The sequence below is a fragment of the Lottia gigantea genome (assembly GCF_000327385.1).
Source record: "Lottia gigantea unplaced genomic scaffold LOTGIsca_62, whole genome shotgun sequence".
NCBI lineage: Eukaryota > Metazoa > Mollusca > Gastropoda > Lottiidae > Lottia > Lottia gigantea.
In genome coordinates, this window is record NW_008710115.1 from 496,410 (window position 1) to 513,938 (window position 17,529).

Sequence of the window (17,529 nt, forward strand, 5' to 3'; positions counted from 1 at the left end):
ATTTCTGACATGTCAACGCGCATTCCGCTATAGAAAATAGTTTCTCACATTTATGCCTTGTTTCCAATGTGCAATCATATTATATCTGTAAGACATGTATATATATTTCCAATAATCGTCAATAATCTCACACGGTTGGCAATATTTTTGCTGTGGGAACCAAGAGGCTGAAAAAGAAGAGGTCATTTTGCACATTCCGCGTATGAATATGGTTTGTTCTGACGCGATGAGTCTGGCAACAGTTGCCGTAGGAATAAACGCCATAGCCACCGTAGCTGTGACGACTGTTACCCACCAACAGAACTAAGGTGATTTTTCTTTACATTTGATTAGATGATCTCATCATCAAGTAGTGTTGATGTTGGAGATCCGATTAGTTATTGTTTTGAGTGAAAGGATGACTGAAAACACGATGAATTTGACTACAACATTGAAGTATGTTGTCAATCATTGTTGTATAAAAATGGCGAAGATATGCGGTGTTATTTTCGTTTATGCGGATCTCTCTCGCGGCAAATTTGAACGTGAAAAATGTCATTTTATAATAAACTATTCTACTACATTATTTTTGTATTTCTACTTGATTATATCATTTCCTGTAGCCTCAGATAAAATTTTAAAATGTGATTGGGCACTTAAATGAGATCCAGCTTGTCACTCTCACCGTCCAACGCAGCAGATGGGTCTATTAATATTATATTTGTCTCTACTGACATACTTATTTTCAATTCGTTCTTATATTTAGCTTTACTCCAGTTAAAAAGTCTTAACTACTCCTTAGGCCTATATGCTTTTCGTATGAATAACCTTTGCTCTAACCTGATAACCTCTGTCTTAACCAATCGAATTACACTTGGTACAACTGTTAATCGTTCAGCACAATGTATAAACTTGTCTAATGTTTAGAAAACATTGTTCCCTCCTTTGTTCGTTTCACATAATCCCAGCGCTGGAAAGGGACAAAATTTTATTGGTTGGTGGTATTATGATGCTTATGGAGATGGTGTTATGAATCAGTTTAATCGAATAGAGAGGAGTGATTAGACCCTAAACTGGAGTGGTTGCTTAAAAATAAAAGCCACTTAAGTTACGGAATGAAAATTTGGACTAATTTTATTTAAGCTTAGTAAACCTTACTATGGTTAGGAATTTTAGGTTGTAACATTGCTGTTAAGCAATGTTACGAAAGCTAGGTTTAGGCTTATCATTCCCTTCAATGCTACATTGGTGTTCTCAGAATTGTGCCATTTCTGTAGTTTCTAGTTTATCAAATGTTTAAAATAAAGCTTGCAATTTTGTGACATTAAGCTTGACTAGAGATAGAATGTCTTGGTCCATAAACCTTATTTTGATAAATAAACCATGATAATATAAGTGTATTCAATATAGTGCAATTAATGATAAACATAAGAATTATGGTTCCAAACCAAGCCTAATTGAAGCTGTCAGGTAGCAATTCTTCGCTTCATGGTTTGACCTAAACATTCTGTCATTTTCAATGATAATGTAATACTAATAACTTTATTAGACATCTAGTAGCACAATGAATTTTCTCTCAGCATGTTTTCTCTTTTTCATTCCAGACAAATGATTAATGGCGACCCAGACGTTTGTAACAGACCTGCAAGCCATGAACCCAGCAGCTGTACAACAGGTAAGGTTAATTCACAGTTAATATTTGATATTTCATTTTTTTCACGTGGACTCATTTCATTTGATTCTGAAAAGTCTTCATACTATTGTCAATTCTGAACTATTTTCAATTCAGGCTTTGGGGTTAAATTTAACAGCTGATGGGGTAAGTGTTTTGGTTTGCAGTGCTTACTAACAAAAAACGTTGAATTCTTTCTGTCTTGTTTATTTCTATTATTAATATTAAAAAAAAAAAAAACACATCAGACTCTTGTCTTTCAATTAAAAAAGATACTAATGTCTCTAGTTTACTGTTTTATTTTTTCTTTCATAAAAACTAATTTAGTGCCCTAGTTATGATCTTTTATGAAATGTGATATACGTATGATTTGCGAATATATGTAAGCTTATATTCCTATTATTCATGATATCTCAAGTCCTTTATCTTGTGATTATTTCAAATTTGTGGCGGAACAGTTTAAAATATTGACACGGTCAAATGATCATAGTGCATGATCTCAATTTTCATCATAATTCTTCCAACAAGATTTAGTTTGTCACTAACAATCTTTTGATGATTTTTATGTCTTATTTGTGATATTTATTAAGCTAAGAATACTCTTTTTTGCACTGCAGATCAATTGTCGAAACATCTTGTGAACTTTTCAATACAGGCACTAATCTTGTTTTTAAAACAAGTATCAATTTCCAGTTTATTCAAAGAGTATGTTTCTTTTTAGACTTTAGTGAAAGCAACAACACCAAATGATCAACAGACTAATAATCAGAAAACTACAATAATTCAACCTTCTGCAGCTCATAGTGGTTCACAACAATATATAGTTACAACAAGTAAGTTTATTCTCCCATGAAACACTAATTTGATTGTTTAAGCAAACTCATATACTGAAATGTTTAATGTGAAGGCATCTTGGAATTTCAAGATTTCACTTTACAAATTTTAAATACAAATTGATGGTTGTATATTTATCTTGATAAATTCTTCCTTTATCATTACAGCATCAATGGGAGATGGTGTAGATCATGGACAAGGTGGAGAAGCTGTAACTATTAATCAAGGACAGACAGTTTATCCAGCTCATGTCCAGTACGTAGATGGGACTGATTCCGGCCTCTATGCATCCTCAAATGGGCAAATGTACGATATAAGGGGGTAAAGAGATCTAGACGTGATAGTAACAGTTGTGTTCAGAGCAGCATGTACACAGTTCTTTTGATTTCCACAGGCTTTTTCAAAGTCAATTAGCACCATTTTAATTATGATTTCTTCTGTTTTTTCTGTTTGCATGATATTTATTTTGTTGTTGTGTTTTTGTTTAATACTTGCACTAAGTTGACTATTCACACTGCCTATTTGATGTTGCTTTGTTGTGTCTGTAATAATTTGTAAAGATAATCTTATTGTTTTATCAAATAGAATTTTATTTTAAAGGGGAGGTTTAATTTCAATTCATACAATGATTTTATTGCTTAATTTGTAGTGTATATTCTCTTCTTATTGTTTTTCTAAATGAGGATCTTTCAGTGGATGTTGTGAACAACAGGTTTTTCTTTGGCTAATTCTAGGCAGACGTATCATCATGAATATGGCCAAGGAACAATGTATACCCCTGTATCTGGTGCTTATTATCAACAATTACATGGAGGACAGGTGAGATTTATTTGTGTTTTTTTTTTATGTATTTCTTATTTTCTCTTGTCTCCTTGAGTTGTTGATTGCCCATTGAACTTGAAGTTAAGGATTCCATCCACTGAAAGCTTAAGTGTTTTTTGCTTTGTTAAAATAGATCTTGTCCATTTAGACCAGAAAACTTAAAAACCATTGTATTAAATTTTACAGGTGTCTGGTTTGGTACCTGCTGGATCTACTGTTCAGACTGTACAAGGGCAGATAATTCAGCAGTCTGGTGGTACATATCTTATACAAGGTGGTACAATGGATGGTGAAGGCACACCTTTAACACATACAACTAGAGCATCACCAGCTACGGTAACATAACTTGCCTAGTTTCCATTTATCCTATTTTGTTATGTCAGTATATAGGCTTTACCTAAGTAGTAGTTAAAAGAAGCAGTACCAAATTTTAAGCTTATACCACATATCTGTTTGAATAAGAATATTGTAGGTAAATGTGGTGACAGTCCAGTGGAAATATTCTTAAAGTAATACATTTGGAGGACAGTTTTAGAAAAATTGGCTATTAATCGTAAAATTTGGTCTTCTTTTGTAATGTCTTTTTTCTTCTTTAAACAATAATCAATTGTATTTCATTTTACAAAGGTACCACAATAATGCACATGGCCAACCTTTGATCATCTTTTCCTTCTTTTCGAAGTATGCTGGTCTTTATGCAAGGAAAGATGAATGTTATGATTTCTACTAACACATGTTCTGTTAATACAAAAAATGATATTTAACGATCTATTTTTTGATACCATATTTGATTAAATATGTCAATAAGGATCTATTATTTTATATTTGAAATATTTTACTTCAAAATATTGATACCACTAATCAAATTAAAATCAATGCATGAAATAAAGAGAGAAAAGATTTCTACACCCAATATATAACATTTCTCTTTGCATGATTGATAGGAAATTCCATTGCTTAGTTTTGCTTTTTGCTACAAATTAGTACAAAGTTGCAGCTGCTTCTAAGTTTTTAAATCAAAAAAAGCACTTGATGTCAAATGTGGATCTTTATATATAATTCTATAACTTGATCAAGTATGGTATGGAAACAAACTATATTTATTTATATTGAGATGTATTAAAGGATCACGCAATCACCAGGTGTTTAACATTGCGATCTTTTTCTCTTTTCTTTCTGCCCTCTTTATGTCATCTGTTAGTTGTTAGATGTATTTGTAATAATTCAGTAATAATGCTTTAAATACGGAATGTGCATGCCTTGATCCTATCACTTGTAACCAAAATTTTGTATTTGTTGTGTGTCCAAAATTTGAAATTTATCAAATATTATTCATTTGTGTACTTTATAATTCAAAAATTAATTTTGCACATTTTCACTACACAACAGTTTCCAAATGAAGGCAGCTTGGATCCCTCAGTTAATGTTAATGGTCATCTGGATTTTGCGTGTTCCCCTGGTACATCTGTACATGTAGGTGCCATTCTTTACATTCTTTTATATTTTAATTAATCTTTTACATCATGAATCTAAACTGTTTTTTTATTCTAATTCTTTAACTATTTTAATTGTCTTCTAGCTCATAGACTTAGAATGTGGGATTAAATCAGACCAATTACTCTAGTTGATGATATAACATAGTTGATATTTTTATCTTTATTTTATCTGATAAAATTAGTCATGGCTAGTCTGTCATGTACGCTTCTTAAATAAGAGAAATTAATTTTCACTAAAGGTCCAATGGTTGTTAGATAATTACGAGACAGCTGAAGGAGTGAGTTTACCAAGAAGTACACTCTACTATCATTATTTAAGACATTGTCAAGAAACCAATTTAGACCCAATGAATCCAGCATCATTTGGTAAATTGATCAGATCAGTATTTCTTGGTTTAAGAACAAGACGTCTTGGTACAAGGTAATTTCATTTTCTCTTTTAACAGAAAACAAAACCAAATCCTGCTTATAAGCTACTTAAAATGTTGATTTGATATTGAAAATATTGAGTTCTGTTGTCAGAATTGCTATCTAGTTGGGTTTTGAGTAAAACACTTCACCCTTTCTGCACACACCTTGCTATGTTATTCATTTCTATCTTTAGTGGTTAAGAATGGCTCATTTTATGTCTACCACATTGATTTTGTCTGCTTCTGAACAAATGGATTGAGATTTTGAACCCTGCCAATTTGTGCTGAATTATACCATGTTTAAGTCAACTTTATTTCGGCTTTTAATTTCAAATAAATGAACCTTAATTTGCATTAAATTTGAGATGTACCTCTATTTGTTTCAGGGGTAATTCTAAATATCATTATTATGGCATACGAATAAAAGCAAACTCACCATTAAATCAGTATACAGATGATCAAACTATGGCTATGAGACAACAGCCTATGTATCAAGCCAAAAAGTAAGTTTCTATAATTCGTTAGCATAAAACAAAGTTCATGATAGAAATTTGGTCACATGTGAAACTTTTTCATGCAAAAACATTTTTCTATCTCAAACTTAAAATCAATGCCTGAATATAACCCATCAAAAAAGTTATTTGCCTTTCTTTGTCTATCTTTAGTAACTCACATTAAATTCTAAATATATTTTTCATTTGTGCTACTTTTATCATTGTTTAATTGTTGATATTTAATAATATGATCAAAATTGTGTGAGGATAATGTGATGTTGATTATAGGCCATCAAGTAGTAAAGTTGATGGTGAAAGTGATACAAGTCAACCTGGCAGTAATAATCCAGGCTCCAATGAAGGAAGTCAGTCTCAACAACAGCATCAACAATTTTTAGGTGATGCTTCATTAGCTATACCTAATTTTGATGAAATAGATATGTCAAGCAACCCACTACCTGAAGGTATTACGATACAAGATGTTCGAATATTTGAATTATTATACAGAGAACATGCAGAGGTATTTATCAAAACTTATATTTGTTACATAAATGTGATTACTTTAATAAAATATTACCTTGCTCCTGGGGAAAAAAATCATAACATATAGTGGGTTCAAAAGTAGCCGGCAGCCGGCGAAAACCACCGTTTAAAATCCTCATTTTGTCCCGTTTTCGCCGGCTACTTTTCGTTGAAAGCACGTAAAAAAAAATGTTACTTTCGCTTTTATAAATCGAAATTTTACGGTATCCGTATTTTTACAGAAAACGAATTCCATAAACGCTATAGACGCCGTTGCATAGGACTTTCTACTATTACCCTAGATAATCATGCTAGACTGGATGTCCTAATCTAATGTGATCTGTATCTTCGTTTCATAAAATCCTTTTATAATTTTATGACAGCCCGTAAACTTTCCGTTCTTGCATTTGTTTTTCTGACCAACTTATGCAGGGGACAAAATAACCGATATGACATCGCTAATTGAGATACAATTTTAAGCAAAATAGAATGTAATTTTCGTCGGTAAAGCATTTTTTTTTCAACCTCTGGATGAAAAACAACACTAATGTTCACGCTTTTGGGAACCGGGATATGGCTTAAACTTGCTTGGTAGATCTGGACAATCAGGTAGAATTGAAAAGCTTCGTCAGTTTCAGAAAGATATAAAACACTTTTAATTTAGAGGGATTCTTCAAAAAAAATAATGACAGACTTATAAATATTCATAACTGTATAAATCGCAACCCCGAGCTTCCTATATTTATCGGTTAGTTTTGTCTCTCTCAATCGAGATTCATACGCGTACGACCTTGAAAATTTAGACTCAGTGTCACGAATAGATACAAATAACAGTAACAAACATTATATTATTTCTATCTTTGACTTTGAATAGATCAAAAAATGCAATTGAAATATAAACGTAAGAAAAAAGTCTTTGTTGAAGACAAGTTGTTGGATATGTGGTATTTCTACTCAAAATTATGGTGTCTACGTTATGCCAACTTGTTTACTTTTTGCGTCCGGACTGGTAGTACACTATTATGTGACAGATATTCCCCGATTAATTCGAATGTATAGGGGTGCATATTATACGGTAATTAATATTTAGAAACACATTTTGTATTAAAATTACTATCATGTGACAAGGTTTTTACACAATTATGATCCCATTCTTAACTTTGAAATTTGTAGAGCTGTTCTATATTCTTGAATGTGCTGTGCATTTTCAATTGTGGCATTAAAAACAAACTGCTTCACTAAGTTGTTATGGAAATCCATCATAAAGCTTAAAACTTATGTTTCATTAATAAATTAATTTGTATTTATCCTAGTCTGAAAAGGACCAAGATGGAAGTGTCAATTTTGGTTCAATCCTCTCAAGTGCCAGGATTATGCATGTCTGATGTTTCATTTTCCAAATTTTCTTTTGGGAGGTCTAAACTCCCCTTGACATGACCAGCCTCCTACTTTTCTGAAACTGCCCCCTACTTTAAAAACTTTTGAACCCCCTGAACATAATGTCAATGCTGTGGATAGAGTTTGCAAACTTGATAAGCATGCATGCGTTATCCATTTTTAACTACACTTAATTCCATCATCTTATATCACAAGACTAAATATGATTTGAACATATTTTTCATTTTAATTATAGGCTATAGTTGATGTGGTTGTAAATTTACAGTTTTCTCTAATTGAAGCTTTATGGCAGGGATTTTGGAGAAACCAGCCGATCGGTGAACATCAAAAGTAAGCTATCAGTTTATATTACTTTGTTTGAAAAACTTTGTATCTTCATTCAATTAAGATGAACTTCATTATTGTGTTGTGTTGATTTAAAGCATTTTACATTTCAGTGCTGAAAATGATTTTGAGAAAAAATTACCAAAAGAAACATTATTCGCTTTGTGTAAATATGATCCTGTCCATGTGTTTGTACGAAAGTCTGATTATGCTTTTTACCAAGCCATTATAGAGGTGCTAATTCCTGATGTCCTGCGACCTATTCCTAGTAAGTATCATAAAAAATTGCATTGCAAAGATTTTGTACTTTATGATCATATTTGGTTTTTTTTGTCTGAACGATATTTCTAAAGTTGCATTTGCAGAAAAACAACTACAGCAAATACCTCTTGCTAGAATAGTTGGGTCTCTTGTCAAGACTTTTGTTACATTAACATAGCAGACATTGGATGGGATAAGCACTATTGAATCAATTTCAAATGCTTTATGATGTTTTATTTCATTCAGGTTCCCTGACTCAAGCTATTCGAAATTTTGCTAAAAGTTTAGAAAATTGGTTAAAATCTGCCATGCAAGGTGTACCTGATGAAATGATAAAAACAAAAGTAAGTTAGGATAGATTCTATACTGAAAAAAACTGTATGTTTATCAAATTAATATTTTGTTTACTGAAATAGTCACTTTGTTTACCAAAATAGATATTTTGTTCAGAGATCACACAGTAATACTCAGTCTAATAACATATTTCAGATTTTGTTGTGCAAAAACTGCATTTTGAATTAATTTCTGGTTAAATTGAATAATGCTTTCTATTTTAGATTGGAGCTGTTAGTGCCTTTGCTCAGACATTACGACGATATACATCATTAAATCATTTAGCCCAGGCAGCAAGGGCAGTTTTACAAAATACATCACAGATTAATCAGATGTTAACAGATCTCAATAGAGTGGATTTTGCCAATGTTCAGGTTGGTATTTTTGATCTTCATAGTATTTTACTTTCTGTCAGGAAGATTTCTGTGAACATATGTAACCAAAACTGTGTATAAAGCAGGGTTTTTATGTTTCCATCAATTTCATAACTTGATAAAAGTTTTCCATTTTACCAAATGCGTACCAAAGTGGGTGTAATCCACCTTCTTTATTTGAAAGCTGGAACATAATAATAAAGGTATTTGATCTTTTCATTATAGTTAAATCTTAGAATAGGCTAGGACAAAAAACCTCAACCTTGTGTGGGCGGGCTGTGCTCGTTAATGATCCTTCGTTCATTGGAAATCAAAAAGGAGTAGGCTAATGCTGCTATCTTTGCAACTTTCCCTATTGCTGCATGGGTTTTTATCCATCTTCATTAGCCCATTAGGTGCAGAATAGGACAGACTCCATTCATTTCATTTCATTTTCAAATAAATAAATGAATTGTTGATAATAAACCTAACCATACAGCAATATAGTGTTTATAGTTTTTGTTTGTTATTTTGTATGTATAAATATATTTTTCAGGAACAAGCATCATGGGTATGTCAATGTGATGATGCAGTCGTTCAACAATTAGAACAAGATTTTAAGAAAACATTAAAACAACAAACATCATTAGAACAATGGGCTATATGGTTAGAAAGTGTTGTCAACCAAGTATTAGTAACACATGAAGGCAGTCCTAATTTTCCTAAAGCTGCCAGACAATTCCTGCTCAAATGGTCTTTTTATAGGTAAGTAAATCATATCAGACAGAAAACACTTCTTTTCTAATTTTTACTGTCAACTTTGTGTTTTTGTTATTCAAATTCTGTTCACCCATATTTTTACATCCAATGATAAATGTACAATTTTAACATGTTCTCAGACATTACAGACTTATAGCCAGTCAAAGGCTTGATGTTGACTTTTTTTTTTTGCACAAGCCTTATCAATTTGGTCTTCTTCCCATTACCTCTTATTTTGATTTGAGATTGAATCAAAGTTTATAAGATCATCTTTCTATTTCAGTTCTATGGTAATCAGAGATTTGACTTTACGCAGTGCAGCTAGTTTTGGATCATTTCACCTGATTCGTTTATTATATGATGAGTATATGTTTTATCTAGTCGAACATAAAGTAGCAAGAGCTACAGGAGAAACTCCTATTGCTGTCATGGGAGAAGTAAGACAGGTATGTGGTTATTTTATAAATTGTGCACTTACTGCTGCTTACTCTTACACTCACAGGAGCATTCATATTATATTAAGAAAAAAGTAGTTTTGCAGTTTGTATAATATTATGGTAATTAATGAAGAGTTTTTGCACTCTATAGTCTGCTTCAATTAAGAAGACATAACTTTTTCTCGATTATTTGTGTATGTAAATAATGCCATTGCTGTTTTTCAGTTTTCGGATTTAAGTAGTGCAGTAGCACTTGGTTCATTAGAAGCAGATAAGAAGCCAAGTGTTACTTCAACAGCAACAAAAATAGTGAGTTCAACACCAGCAACATCAACTAATACAACTGTGATGTTGGTAACACCATCAGGTACAAATACATCTAGTACAGCGTCTACCACTCAAACTGTGACTGTCAGACCAACTAGTAATGGAATCGGTGGTACTACAGTAAACACAACTACAGGAAATAAAATAGTTGTTTTATCATCTAATTCCACGACTGGATTACATAGTGGAACTAATACCTTAACTCCTGCTACCGGTAGTAATCCCACCACATTGACAGTACGACCGGCTATGGGTGCTCCTGGTAACACTAAAACACATACAATATTAGTAATGCCTGTATCTTCTACTGCAGGTACTGATGGTCCTCAAGTAAAAAGGTTAAAATCAGAGTAATTCTATGTTTATTTTAATTAAGTTCTGTTACTTGTTCCAGTTAGTTATTTGTACAAGATTGCATGCGATTATACATTTCCAAAATATCATTAATTTATTGATATCCCAATTAGGGCTGGGTAGGTATCGATTATGAAATTTTAACTTTGTAGCGATAATAATTATTTTACCCAGCCCTAATCCAAATATTTGATATACTTATACATAATCACCAAATTTTATAAAATGAAAGCAAATATTTACAAAGCATTTGGAATTCACTTTGCTTAATAAAATTATTTTAAATTTTGTGTGTTGTGTTCACATTAGAAGTTAATGAATTCAATATTTCCTTTATATTGCGAATTCCAGGTTTAATTTTAGTGTTTTAGTGCATGCATTTTATAAGACTGAAAAAACTGCTGACATGAACGTATTATAAGAGTAATCAAAGGCTGTATAGTATTTCTAATTCAATTCTATTTTTTTAAAAGATAAAATAGTTGCATGTTTATATTATTGTTGACTACATCATTTTATGGAAGAATTATCAATGACATTTTAGATGTGGTTTTTCTATTGATGCTTACTTAATTCATTTGTTTGTTTATTTCAATAGATGAAATGTGTCATAATGTATATAAATTTACCATTATAAGAAGCCTTATTAATGTATATAATTGTGTATAGTATTTTATCATGAACCACAGGTTGGTTTTGTTCCCTCCCCACCCCTCACTGTACATAATATACCTAAATAAAGGTACTCCTTATTTATTATTTCACATCTCTTTAAATGTTGCAATTGGGTTTGAATGTTTATTTTTTGAGTGAAGTTAGTATTTTTTAAGAATTCGATTTTGCCAAATGAAGATAAGTTTAGTCTCAAAAGTGGTAATTACTATTTGAAAAGTTTTTGTTATTTGCTACTTGTTTTTCCTTTGTGATTTTGAATAGTTTTTATTGTCATTTTGAACCATAGTCTATACCTCAGTCTTTAAATCAGTTAATATACTTATATTTGAAAACAATATTTTTGGAGGATTCTTAACGAGATTTGTAATGAAGTTTTCAAATCATTGTATGTGTATCAGGGACACTGATAGCATCAATTTGCACCATTCTAATTTTCATTCAGACATCTGTGATTCCTGCAATTTCACTAAATTCAAGCATTTGATGAGGTCATAAAATATTTTGAAAACCTCTTTACAATCCTTTTAAGAGCCAATACAAAGTGCAAATACATCTAAGCAATTTAGAAGGTAAAGAATTTGACACATTTACATGAAAGCTGGTTGCAATACGTCATGTCATTTCATTTTGAACTCAGAAAATTTTATATACACAAAATTGATCAAAGCTCAACACCTGAATAGAAGCTCTAAAATTTCATTTCGAATCTTAGCAGTATTTTTTTTTATTTAACAAAGCATTTGAAACTTGTAGTTTAGACTATGGTTTATGGAAGTGAATAAAAAAGATGTTCTGATGTATACATTTTTTTATGTTCACAGTTCAAAGTATTTTGTGAAGTTAGATTTAATTGATCTTATAAGTGTTATTAGATCTTCAGAGTTCGTTAGTCCTAATGATCATTAAAGTCCATCGTTTGTCATTTTTTGGTGTCGATCGTACTATGATCTCAGAATCAGAATTGTCCAGCTTAGCTATGTGTATCCATAATTATCTATGTTTGAAAGTTAAAAAGACACATGCTTTTCGCAAGATTTTCCATCTAGAAGAACAGATGATAACACAGTAGTCTCAATCATTCAGTCCCACTTCATCTACGCATGGTTGCAACAAAAGATGTTTGGGTGTCAGAGAATAAATAATTATTTCTTGTTTATTGTATTATGAAGGTATTATGCAAATTTCGTTCAGTCCTAGTACTTTTGAAGACTATTCCAAGACCCAAATCAACGCCCAAAAACAGCAAAGAATGGACTTTAATATCTCAACAAAATGGCAATGAATTACAATATTGGTTTTATCTAAACAATACATACTGGTTCTAATAGATTAGAAATAGAGCATAGAAAGTGAAATATTTGTGTTCCCTTCTCTGTATTGTTTTCAAATTTAAGATAATACAGAAATGGAAACCAGTTTTTGCTCAGTAGATAGAGCAGTTGTAATGGAATAGTATTAGGAATAGTATTATAGATGATCAAGCTCAATGTAGGAAATAAAGGAATATTATTTTTAGAGTGATAGCAAAGTTAGATATTCATTTCTGTCACATTCATTTAGTTTGCATTTCAAATCACTTTAGTATTATTGTATGATGGTTAACTTGCTTTATTTTAAGAATTAAAATGATCTTTTTTCATTGTGCCCTGAACAGAATATACAGCAAATTAATTATCATTCAATCTCTTAAAGGGATGTAGTTTTCTAATTATTTGTTTTTCCAGCTGTAGGGGGATCAGTTCTACCTATTTTTATCAATTTTCACAATAAAATTCTACAGTGAAATATATAGCAATGATAGTAGCAACAGCAATTTTAAGTTGTTTCAGAAAACTTGAAATAATGTTATTATTATCTTTAAACTGGATTTGATTTTCATTCAAACCTTAATTAAGATTTTAGTGTTTCAGTCATTTGATTGGTCAATTGCTGTATTTCTTAAAATCTTACATTTATCATAATAAATAATATTTGATATAAATATTTGTGAAAACAGAAATGTATTAAGTACAGATGGAATTGCTGGGAAAGCAAATATTTAGATCTAAAATCTGCACTGTGTTCAACAAAACAGGTCTTTTTGAAGTAAGCATGTTCGTCTGATGTCCTAAAATAAGGCTCAAATTTTCGCACTTTTGGTATTTATTAACCTGTAATCTGGCATATGGAAAAAATGCCGTTGACTCAAATTTGACCTTGATATTGTAATGTTGGTTATTATTGAAAATGCTACAGCTCCTTATAACCAATTTTCATTCAATTTTGCATGTAGATATATTACCAAAAATTGAAGATTTCACATGGAAAAGTTTCTCATTTCAGCAGCTGCATGCTGAAGTGGATGATTTTAGATGTGATCCAATATCTTATTAGGTTTTGTCTGCTGACTGTTTCGTATCTTGGCATGTTATATCGGTCATTGACTTGCAAGAAGACAAAATAGAAGTACTGAACGCAGTGCAGATGTAGTTTTAAAGTTAAGAAAATCACATTTTAGAAGGCTTGTGATAACTGCTGGTTATTTGTAATGTGAAATTAAGTTTCTTTAATGTATTGATGAAAAATTAATAAAGTAAGATATATTTTGTCACTGAAATAATAAAATATACAGGCCATGTGATTGCATCCATTGGTAAATAAAAACTATTTAAACACTTCATATTTCTTCACTTCTTCCCAAAATCTTATAAATAGTGCTGTCATCATGTGGGTTTTTGTACATCCATATCAAGAAAGTAAGATCTATACCTATTAATATATATAGGATAACCACAACCTACTTGTCCTTGGATTTTCTGTAACCATTTATTTCAGATTTGAATGTAATTATTGGAAACGATGACTTTCACTGACAGAGATGGGAATCCATGACTACATAATCATGGAATTGACTTTATGCTTCCAACATTCTAACCGTTTGTGACACAGACCACCCTCCTGAGTAGTAGTCTGAGACATCTGCCCATATTTTGTCAGTGACAGCTGCTACAATAGGGGATCTAATCTACCATGGACAAGAACATTACTCAGATTTTCATTCCTTTTGTAAGCAGTCACCAATCGTTTAGTATAGATATTTGGGAATTCGTCCTGAAGTTCTTTATAAAAGCGTTTGACAATCACAGGGGCATTTTAAGCTGTAGAATTGTAGGTGGCAAGGAAAGGTATAATTTGATTGTCATGCTGTGTATTTAGGCGTTTAGGTATCTAGAAACTCTCCCTTTGCAATAGCTTGGTGTCAGATTACGTGACCGTTCACAGGCATATTATTATGACATTCTGGGGTTTAACAAAAGGTGTTTTAATGTTATTTATGGACTCATTCAGACCAACTATATATCAGTTTTGCGGGCTATACAGCAACTCTATAAACTTTCTAATGCGCATGTGTGGCTTAATAGAGAGTGGTGGGCAATTTGTTTCGTCTTCATATTTGCGTTTCAGTCTGTTCATCCCATATCGTCCTTTTAATCTCTAGAGTAATACCTAATACACATAGCTTCAAAATGGGAATGTTTATCAGTAAAGCTATGGATGAAAACATGAAAAAGCAACAGGAATTCATGATGCAAAATCAAATAGTAATGGTAAGCTGCGGGTTCAATCAACCATATCCGTCGACTGTATCCTCCTGCATTATATTATTATGCCTATCGAATACAACTACTAGTTTTAAATAAATATTACAATATACTAGGTCTATGTCCTTTCGGAGTATTTAAAGCCATTCCGTACCACAATAAACGGATATATAAGATTATCCAGATCTCATTACTAATAATCTGGGTACGGGTATATACTTACTTATCAATATCACAGGATACCAGGCCTATAAAGCATTGTCAAGTAGGCCTATCAATACAAAATCATTGAACCAAAACGAATTCCTTTGTAAAGTTTCCTTAAAGGGACAGATGTGCCATTTTGCGGGTTAAGTGTAAATAGTCTTCAGAAGTACTAACAATGTACGAAAATCACATAATTTCTCCATAAATATCTTATTATAGAAATAACTAGAAATTTCAGGAGTTCCTATTCTATAGATGTCTTTTCTATTTAAGTGTCTCAAAAACTTTCAAGCGCTGATAATTCTGGACACACATGGCTTTAAAGGTTCAAATTTCCACATCTCAGCTAAAACAATTCCAGTTTCTGAGACCAAGGTTTGATTGGTCAAAAAAATGGAGCATCTATCCCTGTAAACATTTTTAATAGACTTAAAGTTTCAAGGGAGTGATAATTTTGGCTTCATATAGTTTAAATAGGGGAATTTTTAACTAGCTGATGCATTTGTATAGCCATGGAAACCTATGACAAGGGACATGATGTAGCCACAATTTTTTTTTTTTATATATATATAGCTTGAGCGACAAATTCAAATGCAGAATCAAATGAGAGAGAGACAAATGGCTATGCAGATTGCAAGGAGTAGGGATATGATTTTATGGTATGGTTCGTTTTATGTTTTTGCTGCCTTGGGATCCATAGCAGGGTTGGTATAATTATGATTTTCTGTTATAAGAAAAAAATTGTGTCATAGATAGGCAAAGCTAAATATGTAGAATACTATAGTAATAAATGCTAAAGATGAAAACTAAGCTCTGTCAGCTTAAGAAGGTAAAATAAATGTAATTGAAGTGTTCAATGTATTTCTCAAAATGGAAATACTGGATTTTTTATTTCAGATACCGCAAGAAGGGTAACCCTGCATTTATAGCTCCTTTAATACCATTGACTTTATTATTAGCCTATCAATATGATATGGCACATGGCAGTAAAATGATCAGAATTAGAGGTAAACGTATTCTCATTCATTTAACAACTTTCATTTGTGCTATGGTCCTAAAAACCCAGTTGGCTATATTTTTTGTTAATCATGAATACGTATAGCTTCAGAAAACTGTACTTAGTAATTCTTTGTGATAAAAATGCCTAATAACTGGTGAGTGGTCTTGCTTCTCTACCTTACTTTACTGCCAATTAACAACAGATTTGATTTGGAAAGGGAAATAACTCATTGAACGTACCATATTCATAGGCGTTCCTACCCACAAAATATAAATGTTTTACATCAAAAGACTAATGGAACTTGTAACCTCTTACAAGAAATAGAGTGAGCTTGAATAACAAAATATTTTTTTTTTTTTTTTAGCTGAAGCTGACCGAGTCTTAGATCTAGAGTCTGAAGTAATAGAAATGCCTCATGGCTTGCCAACCTTTTCTCAAATTGAAGCTGGTAGATTAAAACAGAAAACTGAAGAAAGACTAGGTCAATCTCATGATATTTTCTTATAATCAAAAGATAATTTTTGAAATGTTCGTCATATTTAAGGTAATATCGAAAAATTTGCAATCTGGAATTATTGCAATTTAAAAGCATTTGATTCTAAGAAAAATCATCAGTTTTGGCAAACCTTCATGACCTTTGAAGAAATTAGTTGACATCACTAGTAATTTGGTTTTTGGTCCTTCATGAAAATTAAATGAATTGAAGTGCAATTATATTTCTAAAGCTTAATTTTTGACAGTCTGAAATAAAACCAAAATCTCAGGGATGTACTGTAATTTAAAAGTGATGCCTTTGAACCAATTCATTTACAAAACTTAAAATATCCCTTTTCTTCCACTTATTGATAGATATTTACATACATGGTTTTTTTCACGCAAATATATATAAATGTGTAGAGTTATAGATCTATTGTTATTTATTAAGTAATTTTTCTATCTATTTGCTTTGTTTTAATTTTGTACTCTGTTGAATTTTATTTTGTTATTGTAATAGTTTCATAAACAATTTATAACATTCTGTGTTTAATATATTTGCATCAGGCACAGTATGGTATGATAACCTTGGGGTTTATAGTTGATCTCTGCATAAGTTGAGATACTACCTTACATTATTTAAGCCTGGTAGAACCATCTACAAAAATGAATAATAATTTTTGTTAGTCAATCAAACCCTTACAATTTGGTCCAGATCTAAAAAAAAACCTGCTAAAGTTGGCTTCATTTCTATTTAAATTGTATAACTCATGATCCAAAATAGTTATAAAATATATAGAATACATAAAAAAAAAAC

General features: G+C 31.5%; 3 protein-coding genes across 3 annotated transcripts; all 3 read left to right on the forward strand.

Annotated features, from left to right (window-relative positions):
• Positions 1-1,594: 1,594 nt before the first annotated feature.
• On the forward strand, positions 1,595-3,304 carry LOTGIDRAFT_166899 (hypothetical protein; the record flags this gene model as incomplete). The annotated part of the gene is made up of 5 exons (XM_009064366.1): positions 1,595-1,654; positions 1,769-1,798; positions 2,373-2,484; positions 2,653-2,806; positions 3,220-3,304. Coding segments are annotated over 5 exons (441 nt in total), but the record flags the coding sequence as incomplete, so codon positions are not given.
• A 285-nt stretch (positions 3,305-3,589) lies between these two features.
• Positions 3,590-11,114, forward strand: LOTGIDRAFT_235257 (hypothetical protein; the record flags this gene model as incomplete). Its single annotated transcript, XM_009064367.1, has 12 exons — positions 3,590-3,643; positions 5,043-5,224; positions 5,600-5,716; positions 5,996-6,227; positions 7,863-7,957; positions 8,065-8,219; positions 8,459-8,556; positions 8,770-8,919; positions 9,455-9,663; positions 9,941-10,103; positions 10,320-10,461; positions 10,735-11,114. 12 exons carry the CDS (start codon positions 3,590-3,592, stop codon positions 10,773-10,775), a joined length of 1,638 nt encoding a protein of 545 aa, XP_009062615.1. The 3' UTR covers positions 10,776-11,114.
• Positions 11,115-14,859: 3,745 nt separating this feature from the next.
• Positions 14,860-16,966, forward strand: LOTGIDRAFT_194783 (hypothetical protein). The gene is made up of 4 exons (XM_009064368.1): positions 14,860-15,037; positions 15,812-15,942; positions 16,136-16,245; positions 16,603-16,966. The coding sequence occupies exons 1-4, from the start codon at positions 14,957-14,959 to the stop codon at positions 16,743-16,745; spliced, it is 465 nt and encodes a 154-aa protein (XP_009062616.1). The 5' UTR covers positions 14,860-14,956; the 3' UTR covers positions 16,746-16,966.
• The last annotated feature ends 563 nt before the right edge of the window (positions 16,967-17,529 follow it).

Excerpts from the sequence above, each read along its gene's own strand:
- LOTGIDRAFT_194783 (XM_009064368.1), top strand. The coding sequence starts at position 14,957 with ATGGGAATGTTTATCAGTAAAGCTATGGATGAAAACATGAAAAAGCAA. Across the intron at positions 15,943-16,135 it reads GCCTTGGGATCCATAGCAGG|ATACCGCAAGAAGGGTAACC; the intron begins GTTGGTATAATT and ends TTTTTATTTCAG. Across the intron at positions 16,246-16,602 it reads TAAAATGATCAGAATTAGAG|CTGAAGCTGACCGAGTCTTA; the intron begins GTAAACGTATTC and ends TTTTTTTTTTAG.